Here is a 24,490-nt window from a genome sequence, read left to right on the forward strand (position 1 = left end):
TTTATATTTTTTATGTTTGGTTTTATGGTGTTCGTTTGTTTTTGTGTTTGTGCTGTTGCGCTGGTGATTTATTTTTTTACTATGGTACTAGCACCATTAAGGCTAAGTGTATGAAGGCTAAAATAGGCTAAAATTAAAGGGAAATTTGAACTAAATCAAAACATACTATGTGCAAGCAGAATTTCAAAGACCGTATCGCAAGAATTAATTGGGTTATTAATTTGGAAGTTTCAGAGAATGCTTAAAGGGGAAGATCAATTGACCTGAAGGCAATATGTACACTCAACTACTAATACTGCTACTTCCACTACTACTACTATTCCAACTACTACTTCCATTGAAGCTACACGTAAGGTTAAGAGTATAAAAATGAACATGTCAGCAATTATGTGAATATATAAGTTATCAAAAGCGCATATCGACATGTCATAGCAACAGCTAATTATATTAATTTGAAAACTTTGAAAACTTCTCTTAGATGATGTCATGAACAGCATAAATAAAACTGTTGAGTTTCAAATGAATAAGTAAGTTTATAATATTATGTCTGTTGGAAGGCCACAAAAACGAAAATTTGCAGTTGCTAACCTCATTTCCTACCTTAACCGCAGCAGTATTATTCTGGTACATAGCACAAATCACTTTAATGTATTTTTCTGGTATACCACATAACTATAAGACCTTTATTAACACTCTTTTATCAACAGAATCGAAAGCTTGTTGATAATTGATAAAACTGAGGACCAAAGGTGTTTGACAACAAAGGGACTTCTCAATTATTAACCTAAGAGTGAAAACTTGGTCGACAAATCCTCTACCTTTTCTAAAACTGCATTGATCTTTCCTTGAAACTTTGTCTACAGCATCTCTCAGTCTAAAAAGTATCATACTACTCAATAGTTTGCTACCTACAGAGACCAGACTAATGCCTCGATAATTACGACACTCACTCTTGTCACCTTTCTTATACAGTGGTTTAATTAAGGTTTTCCTAAAATCATTGGGTACTCCCCCTAAAAATCATGTTCATAATCCTCAGTAGCTTATTCCTAACCTCAGAGCTACCATATTTAAGAAACTTATTAATCATACTATCAGAACCTGGAGCCTTATTATTTTTTAATCTTTTTATTACTATCGCTAATTCTTCCTCACTAAACAAATCTTCCTTCACATCCAATGTATCACAAACTTTTTCATTTTCATCTATATCTTTTCCTGCAACTGTATCTCGGTTTAGCACACTCTCAAAATGTTCAACCCATCGTTCTTTAACTTTTTCCTTATCACTAATTGTGGCCCCATTTCTATCTTTAACTGGGACTAGTCCGGATTGGCAACTCCCTTTCAATTTATTAACATGACAGTATAATATTTTACTATTATGCCGTCTAGCCGCATCTTCCAGATCCTCAGCAATTTTATCCATGGCCTCCACTTCACATCTCCTTAGTTCATAAATTAATGCTTTTTGAGAATTATCTTCGAATTCATCACAAGTCCGCTTTAATTCGGTTATGTTTTTTGCTGCCTCTCACTTCCGTAGTAATGGTATGAAAAGAAGACTATTCACCTACCTTTATATAAACTATATTTACCCACGCTAGTTCCCAGCGTACAATGAACATATACTTTAAAATGTTAACGTTAAACATATTCGTTGAAACACCCAAAACAACTTTCTTATAACCGACACATTGATTGGTAGAACTCGAGGAATCATTGTACTGGACTCATATTCGACTCAACATATGACTATTCTCCAAACGGGAACTGTAGGTTTTGACTTCACATTTGTCAAGTCGTTGAAGGAGAATATAGCATTAATCTAGCTTAATCAATTTGAAACCTATTGCGAAAAAAATCCTGATGGAAGTGTTCCATTGAAATTGACACTGTGAATACAAATCTAATAATCAGTGTGTCCAACTTAGACCCGTTCATTTTCAAATACAAAACCTAGTGCACACCCTCGAACTTGCTTAAACATATTCATAGGAGTGCCGATAACATTATAATTATTAATAGTAGCCCGTCGACTGTAAAGACGGATCATTGGCTAATAATAATTTAAACAGTACCGAATATTGAATTTACCAATCCTCTCGGGCTGCCATATGAATTCTACACCCATCCCAACATCAAGGACTTCGACGAGCGAAATGATAAATCTCTTATTCAAAATCGTATGCGAGTATAATATTTGCCGAACAAAAGCTGTGGTTTTCAAGCAGTACTGTATTTGATATTTCTATGTCGTGGCTGAACTTACAGTGAATTTCTCAGCAGTTTTATAGACAGTCCCTCATTGTAAAACATTACAGTGGAAAATACCCTTTTTGTTTACATAGTGTTGATTCCATTGCCCTACGGATTAAGTTTTTTATCAACGTTTGTAAATTTGTTTATTAATAAAATATATGTGTACAGTAACAATCTTTGTCTTAATCTTTTAGATTTCTTCTTCCAAGTGTAGGTGATCATCGTTCGCGATTAGTAATGGCAGATCGTTTGCTTTCAACATTTAGTAGGTGATCATCGTTAGCGACTAGTAATGGCAGATAATTTTGTTTCAACATTTACTGACTCTGACTTGCAAGTCAGGGTTACATTTTTAGCCCTTGGTAATAGTAGATCATTTGGGTTCAACGTTTACTGTTGAAACACTAAACCCAGTAAACCCAGTAAAACCCAGTAAACGTTTACGTTTACTGGGTTCAACTAAAGTCAGGGCTATATTTTCTACAAATGAATCTAATGTCACTTTTAATATATCAAGAGAACCACGGAAATCAGATTGTCATATTATTCCAGCAGTTGAAGCGTAGAGCTGGTTCTACCCCCTAAAACAATTTAAAATCATGACGAAACCAGTCTCTTAGAAAAACTTAAATATCGTTTAGCGTTTTATTCCAATCAATGCAGATTAAGTATTTTCCCCTTGATCACATTTATCATAGTGGCAATTGGGGCATAGGCAATCTCTAGTGAGAGAGTCAAAAATATATTTAAAACGGGAATTGGAGTCTTTAATTGACACTGCATATCCGCTACGCAATTTATATAGACTGCATAATCTACACTCTTTGTCATAGTCATCAGCAATAGTCTAATTCTCACAAGATGACCAGCTGGACAATGTATACAAATATAGTGGACATGTGTAGAAGCTTTCTCACTGTCGATTGTGTCACTACCAAAAAGAAACTAACTTGCGATCGAAAACAGAATCCTTTTTTTCTTCTAGAAAAAGAGGAGGAGTAATCGAGTGACGTCACACTAATAGTGACGTAACACAAATCAATTAAATCTGTTTGGACTGGATTCTTTTTTATCCTCACTTATTTGTTGTTGAAATGCAAAACAGAGACAGAAAATATTGTTTGGATAGAGTCTTAAATCAGCATTGAAAAATGAAATTTTGCGTAGTGTTTGAAAGCAAAAAAAGAAAATCATTTTGTTATATTTCGATTGGTATGTCAATAAATTAAGTAGATGGATTTAGATTGCGATGTACAAGTCTGATATAATAGTCTAAAGATGGAGACTCAGCTTTCATGATATCGTCAAGCATTCTTTGAGAGTATATTTTTCTTAGACTGATAACTTTTGAAAATAATAATTTAAATTCAAACATTTTCCCAAAGTGACAAGATTCCGTGTGAGTTTTGATTTCTCCAACCTGTCCCTTTTTAATCCCTACAATCTCACTGCTGATCATAGACTAAACAAGTAAAAACGAAGAATGAAGATTTTTTTCACCTCGGGTCGTCTATTGGCTCCCTAGAGAGAGAGAAAGGGCCACCTGGTAAAAAACTTCACAAGATTTTTTTTTACTTAAGAATTTTTCACTTTCAAAAATAGTAGAGGAACAATCAAACTCTTTTTGCATGCTGAATCAAATCGATGTATTATATATTTCAAAAATTTCACTGAAATGGATTAACCAACAACCTCTTGTAATTTCTACTGCAAAATTGGGTGCTCTTGGTTTCATTTCAATACTGCCAGCATCTTCAACTTTTAACAGAGTAAAAATAGTCATATCAAATGCTAAAAATGTGTTTTCTAAGAACAAAACTAACGTTCACAATGTTGAAACTCGTAAGCCATAGCAAAAAATCACGTAAGTTATAGCAGAAAATCAAGAGTCGCTAAGCCTCAATATTACGCCATTTACATAGGTACACATTATACTACCATCTTAAGGGAGTTCTAAGATAATTTTCAAGTCTGCCCCCCCCCCCTCTCGACTAAGAGTTCTGAGGGTTTTACTGCCGGAGCCTGAAAGCTTTTAAACATTTAAATTTGTATTAGTAAACAATTATACCTCCTAAAATATTATGTAACAGTAATAGCAGCTGCATCTTGCCCTGGAAGAAAAATGAGTAAGGGGCTAGTGACTCCAGGTGTACCCCTCAAGGGCCTTGTAGAATCTATAGATAGAACAGTACTGAAATTCTCTTGTGAAAAATTTTTCGTGGGTATAAATTTCCACTGAGGTAGACGATATTTGGAAAATTTGAAAAGTGGAGATTTCCAACATGATTAGAAAACGATCAGAAATGAAAGCATTTTTCAAATGAAAGAATGCTAATGAAAGTTTTCATTTTCAGTACCCAAGAACTTTCCTAGGAGAATTTTCAGCGAGGATGGTATTTTCCGGGGGGGGGGCTATATGACATGGAGAAATTTTCCATGAAGGGATTTTCCATATGAGGGATTTTCTATGGAGGGGGAGTCAATTATCCTGGCATTATTTTAAAAATGATTAGAAATAACAATCTTAAAACAAACTTTTTACTACTTAAAGCAAGGAGTAATATCAAAACTGAAAATGAATAAAAATTATTCAAATATGAGGGAGGTCACCTCCTTTTCAATACCTCTGGTTTGTACGTTAAAGTTGGACTTTTTACCCAATCCTTTAAAAACGATTCCAGACGTACGAGTGATGTTTAGTTGGTAAAATAACCTTTTTAATTAAAAAAAAAAATAACGTAAAGAACAAGGTACTGGGGAGGGTCAACTACCCACTCAGTAAAAAAAATTGTTTATTTTGTATTTAATTGCAAACAGGAGTAAGATTTAAGTATCTTAAAACTTCGACTATGTGCCAGTTTTGCAGAAAAATAAGAATAGTTTAAACAATTTTCCTTTATAGTTCCATGCATACAAATTATTAAGACTTCTAGAATTTAATTTGGTACTGAGGTAAATAATGGTATGCACTCGGTAATTAAGAGACAATTTGGATTACGCTCGGTGGAAAATAAACAAATTTATGGAATATATTTGCATCTTAGGAGGGTGGGAGTAAAGTACAGTGGGTCCGTATGCAAAATGAATAAGCTACAATTATTCTGACAGTATCAAGTAAAAATTGTTTCCAGACTTCACACTGTCAAAATACCTCATCCTCCGCCCTAATGTCGAAATATATAGCCCAAATTGTATATTTGCCTTCTATTCTGTCACTTCTGTTTGTATTTTCTCATGCCAAGTTAAAAAAAAAATAGCAAAGGAAACTGGTTTAAAGTGCGTCAATGCAACTTGAGCTGTAGGGGGTATATCCTACAAGCGCCGAAAAACTCACAATACAAAATATAAAGCTTTTTCAGTGAAGTACAAACCACCGTCGGGGCTTTACAGGAGGGACTCGATAGCCTTACTGTCTGTTGGTTTTACATTTGACTTGATTCATTTATTTTATTTTTTGTTCATTTAGGATTTGACTACTTCTATTTCTTCTTACTAATTTGTTTTATTTCTTTTTTTATTTTCATTTTTGTTGTTGATTTTTTCTTTCTTCTTTACTACACTGTTACAATGCAACGAAAGAGGATAAAAATAAATTATTATTATTATTATTAGCTGCATTATTATTAATAGTAATTTTGGTTAGATTAAGATTTATTTATTATATAATTTATTTCTGATTGCTATCCTTTTTCCAATAGGTTATTTAAATTCTTTTTTAACAATATACTTTTTGGAAAGCTTTTTTTTCCAATCAGCTGTTTCGAAACATCAATCCTCATTTGATATTGATTGAAAGTAACTGGCATGCTGAACTTTTTAAACTCTTGTAAATAATTAAGTTTGAATACATTTCATTGCAGAAGAATAAAAATGTCTCTCGCTTTGAGAGACTTAATCATATATGAGATTATCATGCATTAATGTAAGATTTGTCATTAAGCTAATTAAGACAATTAGCTTAGTCACGGCATAATTCTGAGCCGTTATGAATTTCAAATAGAGATTTTAGAGGTTAGTTTAGATTTCTTGTTTATCGAAACTTATTGTCCTCGTGTCAGTTGTGAATATTGAAATGGTATAATTGCTGAATTGTTCTTGGTCAAACTGTCATTTGTCAGTGGACTGATTTTCAATATTAACTTTTTACACTAAGTCACAGTTAAACTAGGCAGTGGTGTCAACGGGGGAATGAGGAATACGTCCTCCTTGTATTTTTAAGCCCAACCCCTGCTATACTGAAAAATGCCTTTTGGGGGTATTCCATGAAAAATATTTCCAATGGTATTATCATTAATAAAATTCAAAAAGTAACAAATTTACCCCTTCCCCCTCATCCTCTTAGACCTTAAATGTTCACCTTGCCTTCTTCCTGCTACATATTTTTTTTAATTGATACCACTGAAGCTAACTCTGTTGAAATAATTGGTCATCTCCGTTCCTAATTCTTTTAGTTTGTTTAAATCACCCTTGAAAGATTTCAACATTTCCAAAAGACATTGCCTTCGTTTTTTAGCATTCGACACTGTCTTCTTTCAAACTGAAGCTTCTGATACAAATATTGTTTAACCTCAACTTGTTGGCTGAAAAATAAAATCTATATAATCTATATAAATATAGACAATATATCTATATAAATCTAAATCTATATAAATCTATATAATAAAATCTTTAACAAAGGAAGAGTGTTGTAGCAATTACTTACTGTAAAGTTCTGAAAACATACTTGGGTTCCCTTTCAGATGGATTTTTTTTATTTTTGAACTTATCATTTTTTGAGAAACTATTCTTTTTATATGAAAATGAAGGAATACATATATGTTATACTCACTTTAACTTTCTTAAACACCACTTCTTCAAATTTACCCTTTCTTAAATCTTTGGATCAGATCTTTAGACTTCTGCCCCCACAATATTGTATAGACTATTATACAAGCAGAACTCCACCTACGATTCGCTTAAAGATTCCTCATAGCTTAAATTATTTAAGGTCAGACTTTATTCAAAAAAAATATTTGAATTGTGATGTACAACTATTTCATTCGCCTAATACGGAGGGTATATTGGAGGTGCTGGAAAACAAGCTCAGAGAGAAATATATTAGAGTGAGTACTATAGTAGTACTTCTGGATGATGGGAAGCCAGAATTTATCAACAGAACTATAAGCTCAACTATTTTGCAAAAGTTCAACAGAGTTCTTCTACTCAAAAGGAAACAAAAAGGATGGGAAATATTTCAGCAGGATTTCTTTGATTTATCAGGAAATGTTACTCTAACAAAATTTATTGGCAATGTTTCAGAGAAGATATTTGAAACGCGCCTTAAAGATCTTAGGGGCTCTGTCGTTTTAGTAAATACATGGGAATTGCCCCCATTTGTTGTACCAATTGAAGAACAAGGTGCCACTAAGTACTATGGTCCTGATCAACAGACTATTCTAGTGTATGCTGAAAAGTACAACTTCACTACTGAGTATGTATTACCGTCGAACGAGTCAGCCAAATGGGGAACTTATACGAATGACAGCAAAATCTTTTCAGGTCAGATTTTTTTTATTCTTTCCCGTTTGTTCATTGAGAATTTTACACAATAATGCCGTCTATAATAAGCTGAGCTTGAAAACCTAACCGAGATAAAAAATAAACTGCAAGGCCTAATCCAGGGTGCTTGAACCCCCCTCCCTCCACAAATGTTCGTCTAGCCCCCCTCCCCACCCAAAACGGATTAAAAATGAATATAAATGATTTTTTGATTAGTTTTTGGTTTTAACCATTCCCCCTATAACAAACCCCCCCCCCCCGTCCAGCTTGAAAAAATCTTGGATACGGCCCTGACCAACTCACATAAACTTTTAGGACTTGTATACCCAAATAAGCTCCTTTCTTTAAAACTTCTCTTGAGTAATTGGTTCATCATTTCATTTATGAAATGATAAGTAATCGATTCATCTCTTTAAATTTTATGCTATTAGATAACAATCCAGTGAGAATTTTACACAATAATGCCGTCTATAATAAGCTGAGCTTGAAAACCTAACCGAGATAAAAAATAAACTGCAAGGCCTAATCCAGGGTGCTTGAACCCCCCCTCCCTCCACAAATGTTCGTCTAGCCCCCCTCCCCACCCAAAACGGATTAAAAATGAATATAAATGATTTTTTGATTAGTTTTTGGTTTTAACCATTCCCCCTATAACAAACCCCCCCCCCCGTCCAGCTTGAAAAAATCTTGGATACGGCCCTGACCAACTCACATAAACTTTTAGGACTTGTATACCCAAATAAGCTCCTTTCTTTAAAACTTCTCTTGAGTAATTGGTTCATCATTTCATTTATGAAATGATAAGTAATCGATTCATCTCTTTAAATTTTATGCTATTAGATAACAATCCAGTTTTCTCAAACAAAAGTAATTACTTGACCAAAAAATTTAAATTTAACCAACATATTTCAATATGCCAATGGACGTGTCCCTCCTCAATCCCTTACCATTAATGTTCAACTTTCAAAATATTTTAAAAATACATCTTTTCGCAGATCATTAGCCGAGAAAAGCTTTACAAAGACAAGCAGAGGCCATGTTAAACTTCAGTTCAGAAGAATAACAATCTATGAGAATAATAATTAAAAAATAACACAATAACAATAAAAAATTATAATTCAAACTTAAAACGACCAGAAATTGCTATTAAGAATAAATAAAACCCAACACAAAGACAAAATAAATAAGCAATCACAGCAGATCTAAAATTAAGTAAAATCTAAATTGAATATACAAATAAAGCTAAACATAAATATGAAATCTATTATTACTAAACAATAGATAAAACCTAATAAATCTTGAAACGACAAAAATCGCTTTTAATACGTAAATAAAGCTTCGCAACAAAAATTCGCAACAAAAAGAATTTGGTAACTGTACCCTTCCCTAACGGTAAAAGCATAAAGCCTATTACATTATTTGCACTAAACTGAAAACGAACTATTATAGAAATATTTTTTTTTTCAAAATGAGTACAATATTGAAAATAAAATGAAAATTACATTAAAAAAGATTTTGAACTAATGAGGCTTAGTAATTGATTTCATTACATGTCAAGTACTACGTATATATATGTATATATATATATATATATATATATATATATATATATATATATATATATATATATATATATATATATATATATATATATATACAAGCACTACAATATATAAGCACTATTATACATAAGTACTACAATATATCATCCGCCGCCCCCTAAACTTCTGTCTAACCCCCCAAAAATGCATAAAAAATAAATATAAATACTTTTTGGATTAGTTTTCCTTACTCTTACACCCCTCCCCCGAAAAATACCTTTTACATCCCCTCTCACCCTTGAAAATATAATGTATTATATATATAGGACTTTTATACCCAAATATACTATTTTCTTTAAAGCTCGTCTTGATTAAATGATTCATCATACTCTCTCTCTATACATTTTATGATATTACATAAAAATATATTTTTCCCATACAAAAGTTATTAGTGGAACTAATATTTAAAATTAACCAGCATATTCCCATATGCCAAATGGGGTTCAACCCCTTGTTATTAAAGTTCAATTTTCAAACTATTTTAAAAATATTTCTTATAAAAGATCATTAGCCGAAAAACGCTTTACAAAGAAAAGCAAAGAATGTCAAAAACTTAGGATCAACAGAATAAAAATCCATAGCAATTCTAACTTATAGCAACCAGACATTACTATTGAGAATAAATCCAAAAACTGGACAGAAAATAAGCAAACATACAACAGGGTAAAATTTAGTAAAATTTGAGTAAAATATAAATAGAAAATGCGAATAAAGCTTTTTTATAAACATAAAATCTGTTGTTATCGAAGAATAAATGAAACCTAAAACGAACAAAAAATGAAATAAATAATCATAGTAAAAAAAAAAAAAATGTGCAACAGGTACGAATATAACGAAATATATAAATCTTAAAACGAAAAACTTACTCCTCAATATATAAATCAAGCATAAAAAGGACAAATACCCGAACAGAAAATAATTTGTGAACTGTACCCTTCCCTAACAGTAGAAGTATAAAGCCAATTGCTTCATTTGTGGTAAGCGGAAAAAGAATTATATTACAAATATTTTCTTTTGAACTGAATTCAATACTGAAAATAAAATGACAATTTCAGCAAAATAATATTTTAAAGTAATGATATCTTTATACATCAAATTCTCAGTTTGTTAGTTATTTGTTAGTTAATTAGTTTCTGTTGGTTTTTGACTCCCAAAGTTTTAAGTTTTTTCGAAATTTCTTATTTCAAAGTCGATTTTCTTCAACATCAAAATAACAACCCTAACAATACAAAAGTAACAAAGTATCAAAGGCAGAGCGATAGTGCTGCTTAAATAACAACAATAATAATACAAAAGTAACAAAGTATCAAAGGCAGAGCGATAGTGCTGCTTAAATAACACCAATAACAATACAAAAGTAACAAAGTATCAAAGGCAGAGAGATAGTGCTGCTTAAATAACAACAATAACAATACAAAAGTAACAAAGTATCAAAGGCAGAGCGATAGTGCTGCTTAAATAACAACAATAACAATACAAAAGTAACAAAGTATCAAAGGCAGAGCGATGGTGCTGCTTAAATAACAACAATAACAATACAAAAGTAACAAAGTATCAAAGGCAGAGCGATAGTGCTGCTTAAATAACAACAATAACAATACAAAAGTAACAAAGTATCAAAGGCAGAGCAATAGTGCTGCTTAAGTAAAGATCGAAGTTAGAACAATTAATAAATTATTTATTTGTTTGATTTTAAACCATTAGACCAAAATTTCTTATTTAAAATCAATTTAAAAAAATAAATCAAAGTATCAAATATAGTTTATTAAAAATATCAGAGCAAAAAAGTATCATAGGCAGTGCAATAGTGCTGCCTAAGTAAAGATCGAAGTTGGCACAATTAATTATTGATTTAATCGTTAGTTTTTCGATCATTAGACCAAAAATTTTTATTTCAAATCAAAGTATCAAATATTTAAAACTATCAAAATAAAAATATTAAATGATACTTTGATTAAAATTATCAAAATAACAGAGTATCTTAGGCTGCGCAATAGTGCTGCTTAAGTAAAGATCGAAGTTAGAACAATTAATAAATTATTTATTTGTTTGTTTTTAAACCATTAGACCAAAACTTCTTATTTCAAAATCAATTTAAAAAAATAAATCAAAGTATGAAATATAGTTTATTAAAAATATCAAAGCAAAAAAGTATCATAGGCAGTGCAATAGTGCTGCCTAAGTAAAGATCGAAGTTGGCACAATTAATTATTGATTTAATCGTTAGTTTAGATCAATAGACCAAAACTTTTTATTTCAAACTCAAAGCATCAAATAATTAAAAGTATCAAAATAAAAATATTAAATGATACTTTGATTAAAAGTATCAAAATAACAGAGTATCTTAGGCAGAGCAATAGTGCTGCCTAAGTAAAGATCGAAGTTGGCACAATTAATTATTTATTTATTTGTTTGTTTTTAGACCATTAGACCAATACTTCTTATTAAAAAAAAATACGTTTTGCTCAAAATTAAAGTATAAACAATAGTTGATCAAGAATATCAAAATAACAAAGTATCTTACGCAGCGCAAAAGTGCTGCCTAACTAAAGATCGAAGTTGGCACAATTAATTATTTATTTATTTGTTTTTTTTTGACTAATTGACCAAAATTTCTTTTTTCAAAATTTTTTTTTGTCAAAATCGAAGTATAAACAATAGTTGATTAAAAATATCAAAATAGCAAAGCATCACAGGCAGAGCAATAGTGCTGCCTAAGTAAAGATCGAAGTTGGCACAATTAATTATTTATTTATTTGTTTGTTTTTAGACCATTAGACCAAAATTTCTTATTTCAAAATCAATTTAAAAAAATAAATCAAAGTATCAAATATAGTTTATTAAAAATATCAAAGCAAAAAAGTATCATAGGCAGTACAATAGTGCTGCCTAAGTAAAGATCGAAGTTGGAAAAATTAATTATTGATTTAATCGTTAGTTTTTAGATGATTTGACCAAAACTTTTTATTTCAAAATCAAAGTATCAAATAATTCAAAGTATCAAAATAAAAATATTAAATGATACTTTGATTAAAAGTATCAAAATGACAGAGTATCTTAGGCTGCGCAATAGTGCTGCCTAAGTAAAGATCGAAGTTGGTACAATTAATTATTTATTTATTTGTTTGTTTTTAGACCATTAGACCAATACTTCTTATTTAAAAACACATTTTGCTCAGAATTAAAGTAAAAACAATAGTTGACCAAAAATATCAAAATAACAAAGTATCTTACGCAGCGCAATAGTGCTGCCTAACTAAAGATGGAAGTTAGCGACGAAGACCACACTGCCTTTCCATAACAAAACAAATACAACGTAGAAACAATAGGGAAAGTTTTTTCAAGACAATGGAAATTATTTATGTAGATATTTCGGCCCTATGTCCAAGGGCCGTGTTCAACACAATATAATACTATATATATATATATATATATATATATATATATATATATATATATATATATATATATATATATATATATATATATATATATATATATATAAAAGAACTTACATCAAATTGTGAGAATTAAAACTGATTAGTTAAAAACACTTATTAAAACATTTTTTTTTAAAAAATATAGCCCTAGCATCCTTACTTCAGCGAAGTTCAACCAGGACTGGCGAAAAGAATGAAATGAAGAAATATAAACTCATTCAAACTAAAGAGAATAAAATGATTAGATGCAATTTCTTAAAGCTAATCTTGCTTGTTTAGCAGCCTGTCTCAAAGGCCTTTTCGTAGTTTGTTCAGTACTATTATAAATTGGTTTAGTAAAATATTTTGTTAGATCATTTTTAATTAAATTTGAGTATAAAGAATTTAGTGAGTATTCCCCCAAGTCCCTGTTCAAAGAAATATTTTTATTTATTTTGAGATTAATTTCAATTGATTCTCGAACCACCTGTTTTATTCCCAAATCATTACTAATGAGTGAAGAGTTTTCAAAAAGTATCATGTGGGACGGATTATTAAATATATGCCAACCTAGAGCAGAATCAAAGGAGTTGTTGGAACCATTTGAAATTAAGGCCTTGTCTATGTCATTTTTATGCTGTTGTAACCTTTTGTCTAGATTCTGATGGGTCCTGCCGACATAGTATTTTCCGCAATCACAGGGTATTTGATAGACCCCTCTTTGGCGAGTAACTGGGGTCTTATCTTTACCCGAATTTAAGAAATTGATGATTTTAAAATTATTAGTAAAAACTACGTAAAGGTTATTTTTTGTGCAAATATTTTTTAATTTTGTTGTAATCTTTGGGATATACGGAAGATAAACAATATTTGAGGGCTTATCAATAGCCTCACATTGTGAAGTATCTTCTTCGATTTTACAAGAATGTCTTTTTATTCTACGGCTAATTATTTTATTTACAAAAGGAATGGGGTATCAATTACCAAAAAGAATATCTCTGATAAAATTTATTTCTTCATTTATATATGAATGGGAGCAAATATTTAGGGCACGATCAATGAGGGAAATTACAACTGCTCTTTTAACTTGTGGGGGGTGATTTGAATTAAAGTGAAGATATCTATTGTTTTGTGTTGGCTTTCGATATATAGTAAAATCCAGTTCATCAGCATTACGAATAATTAATACATCTAAAAACGGTAGTTTATTTTCAATTTCAACTTCAAGGGTGAACTGCAAATTTCGGTCATAAGTGTTAAGATGATCTAAGAAGCCCCGAAGTTCAGCTTCCCCATAATTCCAAAGTGAAATTACGTCATCCATATAACGACCCCAATAGACATGTTTTAGAAAATAAGAATTCAATGCCCAATTCTCAAGATTCTCGACGTAAATATTTGCTAGTAGCCCGGATAAAGGTGCCCCCATGGGTAACCCATTTTTTTGCTGATAAAAAGAATCGCGAAATTGAAAATACATAGAAAACTATTACAAATTTTAACAAGAGTCATTAAAACTTCACAATCAATTCCTGTCGCTGAAGTTTCGATCAAGTGGTAATTTTCTTCTATTTTGTTTTTTAATAATTCCTCTGAAATAGTTACATCTATATTTGTAAACATAGAAACAATGTCGAAACTACTAACTATTGTGTTTTCTGAAATACTTGTGTTGCTAAGTTTTTTAACCAAATCTGCCGAGTTATGAATATAGGAATTTTGAGAATACAATAAAGGTTTGAAAGCTGCACAAAGCCATTTTCCAATATTGGCAGCGGGAGCTTTAGTACAAGCTACAATAGGTCTTAAGGGAATACCCTGTTTATGTATTTTTGGTAAACCGTAGAGTTTAGGACAGAAACTACCACGGGGAAAAATATATTGTATAGTTGTGGGGTGATTTTACCATTTTGTTTTAGCTGCTTTAATTCATTTATAATATTATTAGTGAACTGATCAGTAGGATCATGAGTTATTGTTTGATATGTAATTGTGTCATTTAAATGCGAAAGAATTTTGTTGTCATAGTCTGTTGTATTCATGACAACAAGTGAATTGCTTTTGTCTGCTTTAGTTATTATAATAGAAGGATCTTTTCGGAGATTAGATAGTCTTTTTATGTCATGCAAATTTTCCGGTGTGGAATTGGTAGGAGGCTTAAACTTTTTTTGGCTATTATAGAGGATATTTATTAGACCAGATCTAACTTCATCCGGGTTAGAGACAGAAGGATAGTGTTTATGCAAAGCGGACTCTAGAGAGGAAACTATATCTGCCACAGGAACCTGTTTCGGTAGAAAAGAAAATTTTGGACCTTTTTCTAGTGTTTCGATTTCCTGGTGTTTCGTTTACCAAAAATACATAAACAGGGTATTCCCTTAAGACCTATTGTAGCTTGTACTAAAGCTCCCGCTGCCAATATTGGAAAATGGCTTTGTGCAGCTTTCAAACCTTTATTGTATTCTCAAAATTCCTATATTCATAACTCGGCAGATTTGGTTAAAAAACTTAGCAGCACAAGTATTTCAGAAAACACAATAGTTAGTAGTTTCGACATTGTTTCTATGTATACAAATATAGATGTAACTATTTCAGAGGAATTATTAAAAAACAAAATAGAAGAAAATTACCACTTGATCGAGACTTCAGCGACAGGAATTGATTGTGAAGTTTTAATGACTCTTGTTAAAATTTGTAATAAGTTTTGTATGTATTTTCAATTTCGCGGTTCTTTTTATTAGCAAAAAAATGGGTTACCCATGGGGGCACCTTTATCCGGGCTACTAGCAAATATTTACGTCGAGAATCTTGAGAATTGGGCATTGAATTCTTATTTCCTAAAACATGTCTACACAACATGTCTTGTTTAGACAGGCTGCTAAACAAGCAAGATTAGCTTTAAGAAATTGCACCTAATCATTTTATTCTATTTAGTTTGAATGAGTTTATATTTCTTCATTTCATTCTTTTCGCCAGTCCTGGTTGAACTTCGCTGAAATAAGGATGCTAGTGCTATATTTAAAAAAAAAATGTTTTAATAAGTGTTTTTAACTAATCAGTTTTAATTCTCACAATTTGATGTAAGTTCTTTTATATATATATATAGTATTGTATTGTGCTGAAGACGGCCCTTGGACATAGGGCCGAAATATCTACATAAATAATTTCCATTGTCTTGAAAAAAATTTCCCTATTGTTTCTACGTTGTATTTGTTTTGAAGATGGAACTTGGCACGATTAATTATTTATTTATTTGTTTTTTTTAGACCAATTGACCAAAATTTCTTTTTTCAAAATAAATTTTGTCAAAATCGAAGTATAAACAATAGTTGATTAAAAATATCAAAATAGAAAAGTATCACAGGCAGAGCAATAGTTCTCCCTAAGTAAAGATCGAAGTTGGCACAATTAATTATTTATTTATTTGTTTGTTTTTAGACCATTAGACCAATACTTCTTATTTAAAAATACGTTTTGCTCAAAATTAAAGTATAAACAATAGTTGATCAAAAATATCAAAATAACAAAGTATCTTACGCAGCGCAATAGTGCTGCCTAACTAAAGATCGAAGTTGGCACAATTAATTATTTATTTATTTGTTTTTTTAGACCAATTGACCAAAATTTCTTTTTTCAAAATAAATTTTTGTCAAAATCGAAGTATAAACAATAGCTGATTAAAAATATCAAAATAGCAAAGCATCACAGGCAGAGCAATAGTGCTGCCTAAGTAAAGATCGAAGTTGGCACAATTAATTATTTATTTATTTCTTTGTTTTTAGACCATTAGACCAATACTTCTTATTTAAAAATACGTTTTGCTCAAAATTAAAGTATAAACAATAGTTGATCAAAAATATCAAAATAACAAAGTATCTTACGCAGCGCAATAGTGCTGCCTAACTAAAGATCGAATTTGGAAAATTAATTATTTATTTATTTGTTTTTTTTAGACCAATTGACCAAAATTTCTTTTTTCAAAATAAATTTTTGCCAAAATCGAAGTATAAGCAATAGTTGATTAAAAATATCAAAATAGCAAAGCATCACAGGCAGAGCAATAGTGCTGCCTAAGTAAAGATCGAAGTTGGCACAATTAATTTTTTATTTATTTGTTTGTTTTTAGACCATTAGACCAAAATTTCTTATTTTAAAATCAATTTAAAAAAATTAATCAAAGTATCAAATATAGTTTATTAAAAATGTCAAAGCAAAAAAGTATCATAGGCAGTGCAATAGTGCTGCCTAAGTAAAGATCGAAGTTGGCACAATTAATTATTGATTTAATCGTTAGTTTTTAGATCATTAGACCAAAACCTTTTATTTCAAAATCAAAGCATCAAATAATTAAAAGTATTAAAATAAAAATATTAAATGATACTTTGACTAAAAGTATCAAAATAACAGAGTATCTTAGGCTGCGCAATAGTGCTGCCTAAGTAAAGATCGAAATTGGCACAATTAATTATTTATTTATTTGTTTGTTTTTAGACCATTAGACCAATACTTCTTATTTAAAAATATGTTTTGCTCAAAATTAAAGTATAAACAATAGTTGATCAAAAATATCAAAATAACAAAGTATCTTACGCAGCGCAATAGTGCTGCCTAACTAAAGATCGAAGTTGGCACAATTAATTATTTATTTATTTGTTTTTAGACCAATTGACCAAAATTTCTTTTTTCAAAATAAATTTTTGTCAAAATCGAAGTATAAACAATAGTTGATTAAAAATATCAAAATAGCAAAGCATCACAGGCAGAGCATTAGTGGTGCCTAAGTAAAGATCGAAGTTGGCACAATTAATTATTTATTTATTTGTTTTTTTTTTAGACCAATGGACCGAAATTTCATTTTTCAAAATAAATTTTTGTCAAAATCGAAGTATAAACAATAGTTGATTAAAAATATCAAAATAGCAAAGCATCACAGGCAGAGCAATAGTGCTGCCTAAGTAAAGATCGAAGTTGGCACAATTAATTATTTATTTATTTGTTTGTTTTAAGACCATTAGACCAATACTTCTTATTTAAAAATACGTTTTGCTCAAAATTAAAGTATAAACAATAGTTGATCAAAAATATCAAAATAACAAAGTATCTTACGCAGCGCAATAGTGCTGCCTAACTAAAGATCGAAGTTGGCACCATTAATTAATTTATTTGTTGTTTTTTTCGACCATTAGACCAAAATTTCTTATTTCAAAATCAATTTTGCTCAAAATCAAAGTATAAACAATAGTTGATTAAAAATATCAAAGTAACAAAGTATCTTAGGCAGCGCAATAGTGCTGCCTAAGTAAAGAGCGAAGTGAGCACAGTGCATTATTTTAGTATTATTTTTTTCTAGACCAGGATAGTGTCGTATAAAATTACAAAAGGGGCTAATTCTATCAGAAATTGAAAATTCTAGAGAATCTTCTAACAGTGAAATTTGATTGGATTGTAAAAATACATTTAGATAGGGGCCTCAGTATCTGCGCAAAATAAAAATTTAAATACAAAGATGGTTCTTGAAAGAAATAGGTGAGTTACCATCGAATCAAAACAAAAGTAGTTGTCTGAAATCTTCAAGGGTAGAAGAATCTAATTTGATAGAGATCTAGTGCTGGGCCTCTTCAGAAGGAGACCATAAGGGACACAGGCTATTTAGATTGCTTTTTTTAGGGTTTGATTAACCCAGCCCTACTCCTAAATGCCTTTTTTTCGAATGACAATACAAACCCAGGCTACTTGGGAAGTACTATTAACATGGACTTGTTGAAAAAAAAATAGTCATCATCAATTTTTAAGTAAATTCAATTTTTTTCCAAAATCTGAATTAAAAAACGACATTCCATTTCTTAGATTAAAAACTTATAAAGTAGGGCAGCATCTAGTAGACCTATGTAGGCAATGAATTGCCTACAGTACTTTTTTTCAATTGAAAGTAAAAAGCAATATGAAAACTAAAAGGGAACATAATTATTACGTATAAATGGGTTTGTTCCCTCTTTGACACATCGCTCTTCACGCCATAGTTTTTAGGTACTTTTAATAAAGCATCTTATTACTCTAATTAAATGACCGCTGTATTTCAGATTTTTTCTTAAAGAATTGTAACAAAATTCCTACTTTAGTGTTAAAAGCGAGGAGTTGAGAAGGGAGACAATCCTCCTTCCACACGTAATAATTTCTTTTAGTCTTAGATTTTAATGTTGCTTCTTAATTTCGGTTGAAAATTCATGTTCTTTTTAATTTAATTTCTGATCTTTTTAAATAATACCAGGAAGTTTGGATCTATCTCAACGGAAAAATCCCGCTTCCCCTAGACAATTCAATACTGGTAAAAATTTACCCTGGACAAATGCCCTTAACATCGTTATGCTTAATTTTGAGTCGGTAAAGAGAAAGCAAGACATGTAAAATTCATTTCCAATGGTATTTTTGGAAAATCTCCCCCGTCTAAAATTTCACAAGAAAATGTTACCCCCCCCCAGAAACTTCCCTCCTCACAGAGATATCTCTCCGTAGAAAACTCTCTGTAGAAAACTCGCCGCCCTACTCGAAAAGGGTTTGCAAACTTTTAAATAAGGAATGGTATACTTAAGCAATTGAAAAATCTTATAAATAAAATAACTTTTCACGGGGTCTGTATTGCATCATTTTATCTCAAAAGGCATCTAAACTATGCTGAAAAAAAGGGTTATCTCAAAATTTTGGTAAAAAAATCGGAAAAAAGGATGTGGGTGGGGACCTAGTTACCCTTCAATCTTTTACGAAAATATAACGGTTCAAAATAGGGATGAATCCTTTTAATCGACAGTGAACAGATATAAAATTTTTAACACTGTATATGTTGTAAATTTGTATACAGTGTAATTTTTTTTACACTGTATAATTTTTAACACAGATGATGAAAACTGTATATGTGTTCGAAATATCCAGTTAAAAATTTTATATCTGTTCACTGTCGATTAAAAGGTTTCATCCATATTTGGAACTGTTATACTTTCGTCATGGAAAGGCAGTGTGGTCTTCGAAATTATCTACTTCAATGTTTTTGGTCACCAAAAAAAACACTGAAGATTTTAACTCCCGTTGGAATGAGCCCTGTATCGAATAAAACGACCATGGGGGAAAAACAAATAAAGACACATTTCACCTTGTTTCTAAAATTGGTTAAATTTGTTACTTTCATACACTTCGATGTGTAGCGCTAAACTTAAATAATAGGAATCAACATAATAGGATGATGATTTTGATAAGTTTATTGGTATTAAAGTCCCGTTTTTTAGAGTTTCGGTTACTATTGAGCTGTGTCCTTCTTTACTTTCTGTCCCTCTTTTCCGAACTATTCGATAGGTCCGAGCTGCTGCAGCACTTTTAAGGAACCTGAGATCGACGATTGTACAATAGCTTATCATGAGAAAATTATTAAATATTACAATTGATAAGATATATTAATACTTCATTTTTTGGAAGTATCTGTTTCCTCCTATAGCAGTGGTTCCCAACCGGTGGTACGCGTACCCCAGGGGGTACGCGAAACCCTCGCAGGGGGTAAGCGAAGGTCCCAAAATTAATTTAGTCTACATCTTTAAAACTTGTTTCTGACTCAGTTCCAACATTTCCCTCAAAATCAGATAACATAACCCATTGTACGTAATTTCAGACTCATTTTCAAAACTTTCGCTTTCAGTAACCCGCTAATTTTTCTCCATAGCCGTAAGGTCTCGATTTAAACTCAGCGAGTTCAGTATCTTGTCATCTGTTGAAACACGAAGTTCGTGAATTGTGGTTGCAAACAAAGATGGATAGATTCCTGATCAGGAATAACAAGAAGCCAAATGATGGTACCCAAAACTCTGAACCTGCACCTAAGAAGAAGAAATATGACGAATCATCGGTCAAAGTGCGTCGATATTTGTCAGAATACCTAGGGCTCGGATTTAGTGCGACAAAGTCTGATCCAGTGAATGCACAGTGCGTTCTTTGTGGTCAAGTCTTGGCCAACAGTTCCATGAAACCTGCGCATATGAACCGGCATCTCAGTACTGTGCACCCTTCTCATGTCGGTAAGCCCATAGAGTTTTTCAGGCGTAAACAAGAAGAATTCGCTAGTAACTGTTTGGAAATTGCAAAAGTGGCATCAGTTTCTTCAAAGGCTCTCCGGGCTTCGTATGCTGTTTCATATTTAGTTGCGAAACAGAAAAAACCGCACACCATCGCCGAATGTCTGATATTACCAGCACTAGTGAAAGTCAGTGAAATAATGTTTGACACGAAAACTGCTACTGCCCTTCATTCTATACCTGTGTCGAACAATACCATTTCAAGAAGGATAGAAGCCATTGCAAGCGATATTGTCATGCAGGTTATTGAGCAAATAAAGTTGACGAAGATGTTTGCGTTACAGCTTGACGAAAGCACGGATGTGTCAGGTGAAGCCCAGGTGATCGTCTTTGTTCGATATCAAGATTGTTCTGACATAAGAGAAAATATTCTGTTTTGTCAAAACCTACAGTCAAGAACAACAGGAGAAGAACTATTCAAGGTGATTGACAAATTCTTCGCAGAAGGGGGCATCTTGTGGGACTGGTGTCTATCAGTTTGCAGTGATGGAGCTGCCGCCCTAACAGGGAAGAATAATAGGCTCATGGCCTGGATAAGGAAGAAAAATCCAAAGGTGAAGTGGTTGCACTGCATCATTCACAGGCAAGCTCTTGCATCGAAAAGGATGAACGCACGTCTGCACGAGACCCTCGACGAGGCTGTAAAAGTGATCAACTTCATCAAAGACCGACCACTGAACTAAAGAATGTTCAAGTTGCTGTGCCAAGAGATGGGTTCAGACCATCAACATTTACTTCTGCACACAGAAGTTCGCTGGTTGTCTCGTGGGAAGATTTTAAACAGACTTTTCGAGCTTCGACAAGAAGTTCATATGTTTCTTCTGGAGCAAAAATCTGCATTCAGTTCACTTTTTGAAAACCAGGATTGGGTCTGCAGGCTGGCCTATCTTGCGGATATTTTCGACAAACTGAATGACTTGAATCTGTCAATGCAAGGTTTCCGGACGGACGAACTCTCCCTGAATTCGAAGATGTGTGCTTTCATCAAGAAATTGGAGTTCTGGCTTAAAAAGGTTCAAAGAAACAGCGTTAGTGTCTTCCCGACCCTTGACAAGTTTGCGGACGATAGTGAAATTGATAACCTCAACACAATCTGTGATTGTATTCGGGAGCATCTGACAAAGTTGCGAGATGAACTTGTGTCATATTTCCCATCGATTATGAACCAAGATAGAACGCAGGATTGGATCCAAAATCTATTTGTTGAAGACGTGACCTCAAGCTCCGGTCTTAGTGACAAGCTTACAGAGAATCTGATCGAACTTGCCAGTGATCGCCCCTTAGAACTGAAATTCCAAAATGTAACTGTTTCCCAGTTTTGGCTGGAGGTGAAAGGAGAATACAAGGAACTAAGTGAAATCGCTATGTCTGCTTTGTTACCATTCGGATCCACTTACCTTTGTGAAGTGTCATTTTCGGCAATGTCATTGATCAAAACCAAACACAGAAACAGACTGAGTGTACAAAATGACCTTATAATTGCCGTTAGTGACATCGAGTCAAGATTTGATAATATTTTAGCAAAAAAGCAGCCTCAAGTTTCTCATTGATTTTGTAAGTACATTTAAGCACCGTCATATTGGACAATAAATCTCGTGTTTTTGAAAATCTGATTTTAGTTAAGAAAAAAGTAAAACAACGATTCTTAATAAAGGGGTACGCAAACTTTTTGGGCCTTGACTAGGGGTACGCGGACCGAAAAAGGTTGGGAACCACTGTCCTATAGTAAAAGAAAAAAAATCATAGATTTGCATCAGCCTAAAGTTCTCATCTTTTACTGAAATTCCATAAAACTTTAGAACTGTTAAAATTAATTAGATTAATTAATTTGATTTTAATTGATTTGATTAATTAATTCAAATTAACAGATTTTAATTAATTAATTAGATTTTAGAAAAATTAATTAGATTAATGAGAATTAAAATTAATTAAAATTAAAAACTATTGAAGAAAGAATCTCGAAGTTGACGCATAGCTTATAAATCCCATGCAATAATAGCCTTGGATATTGGTATTTTAATAATTCAACTTTTAGAGACATAAGTTTGATGAATAAACTGAAAAAAATTTGTTCTGAAACACAAAATTATACTCACAATAACAACTTTATATTTCAGGTCAAAAAGGGCTAATTGCAAGAGGAGAGGTGCATCTTGGAGCAGCAGGAAATTGGGCATATGGTATACCAGAAAAATATAGAGATATTGTGTATCCTCACCTATATGACGAGGTAGTGTTTATGGCACCCCCCGCAATTCGAAAGCCTTATTGGTATGCATTTGTCTTGCCTTTTCACTACACATTGTGGGCTGCTATTGCATTTTGCATATGTGTTGGTGGTTTGATTCATTGGACTATTGCCAAACTATGCTTTCTAAATACCCATCGCTGGCAAAACATTGGTTTTTCAGCCTTATATAATTTTGGAGCTATTGTTGGAACCACCATGCCAACTGATCATTCTCCAGCTCCAACCAGACTGTTTAACCTATCAAGGCTTTTAGCCTACTTTTTCTTAACTGCTGCATTTACTTCATCTATAATCAGCTACTTGTCCGTACCCCTAATAGAGGAGCCCATAAACTCAATAAAACAGGTTGCTGAGTCGCGCTTGAGTCTTACGGGAATTGCTGATTATTACAATTATTTTAAAGCTTCTGTTGATCCATATATGGACAAAATTATGCAAGGATACAACATAAGAGATGAAACTTTTGACGCCTATGAGTATGTCAATTCTCGATTAGGGGTATCTATAGACAGCAAAAGGATACTGACGTATTACACTGATGTTATATATAAAGATCAATTGAACAATCCTACAATTCATATTGTAAAAGAAAACATAGCAGTGGCACAAAATGTTGCAGTAGCTCCGAAAAATTCAATTTACACAGATGCCTTCTCGAATATTTCTGTTCGTCTTTTTGGAACTGGCCTGCATCAATACTGGACAAGAGAAGCTACTTTTGTAGCTAAACAAAAATATGAAAAAATTCAACCTGATCTCTATGAGAAAAAGAGATTCGACTTACAAAGCTACCAGGCACCGTTTCTAGTCTGGAGCATAATGTTAACGGTCGCTATTACCGTTTTTATTTGTGAAATAATTGCATTTAACCAAGGCAAAAATCCTTGAAATACTCGCAAAACATGTAATCAAATTAGTGACAAACAAAACTCACCAATGCAGGAGCATTTGAGTCTTTGTTTTTGTTATATTTTATTTTGATTCTTCAAGTGAAAAACAAGCTTCAGATTCACAAGTGGTACAGTCTCTTGTTTTCTTTGGATGTTAGTTTATTATAATTAGTAGTAAATAAAAACTTAAAGGCAAAAAAGGTTTGCAATCCCCCTTTTTTGCATTCTAGCTTAGCTCTGTTGACAAGAAACAAATTATTCAGACGTAAAAATAATTCAATATGAACCTCATTAATTTTTCCGTAAATAATCATTGACAACAAAGGAGTTGACGAAATATTTTTTCAGGGTATTAAGTTAAATCTCTCGGGGCTACTTCTATTAATGCTGCTATTATATTACTATTAATAATTTT

At 32.0% G+C, this 24,490-nt stretch overlaps 2 protein-coding genes across 2 annotated transcripts in view; both read left to right on the forward strand.

Moving 5' to 3' along the window:
* Positions 1-24,490, forward strand: part of LOC136024719 (transforming growth factor-beta-induced protein ig-h3-like) — a 70,674-nt gene that overhangs the window by 25,767 nt on the left and 20,417 nt on the right. The gene's annotated exons all lie outside the window — the stretch shown is intronic.
* LOC136024604 (uncharacterized) lies at positions 15,808-24,178 on the forward strand. Its single transcript, XM_065700041.1, has 2 exons — positions 15,808-15,900; positions 23,052-24,178. Exon 2 carries the CDS (start codon positions 23,174-23,176, stop codon positions 24,071-24,073), a length of 900 nt encoding a protein of 299 aa, XP_065556113.1. The 5' UTR covers positions 15,808-15,900; positions 23,052-23,173; the 3' UTR covers positions 24,074-24,178.

The sequence above is a fragment of the Artemia franciscana genome, chromosome 3, assembly GCF_032884065.1.
Source record: "Artemia franciscana chromosome 3, ASM3288406v1, whole genome shotgun sequence".
In the NCBI taxonomy this organism is placed as follows: Eukaryota; Metazoa; Arthropoda; class Branchiopoda; order Anostraca; family Artemiidae; genus Artemia; species Artemia franciscana.

Coding starts and splice junctions, on each gene's coding strand:
- LOC136024604 (XM_065700041.1), top strand. CDS start 23,174: ATGGCACCCCCCGCAATTCGAAAGCCTTATTGGTATGCATTTGTCTTG.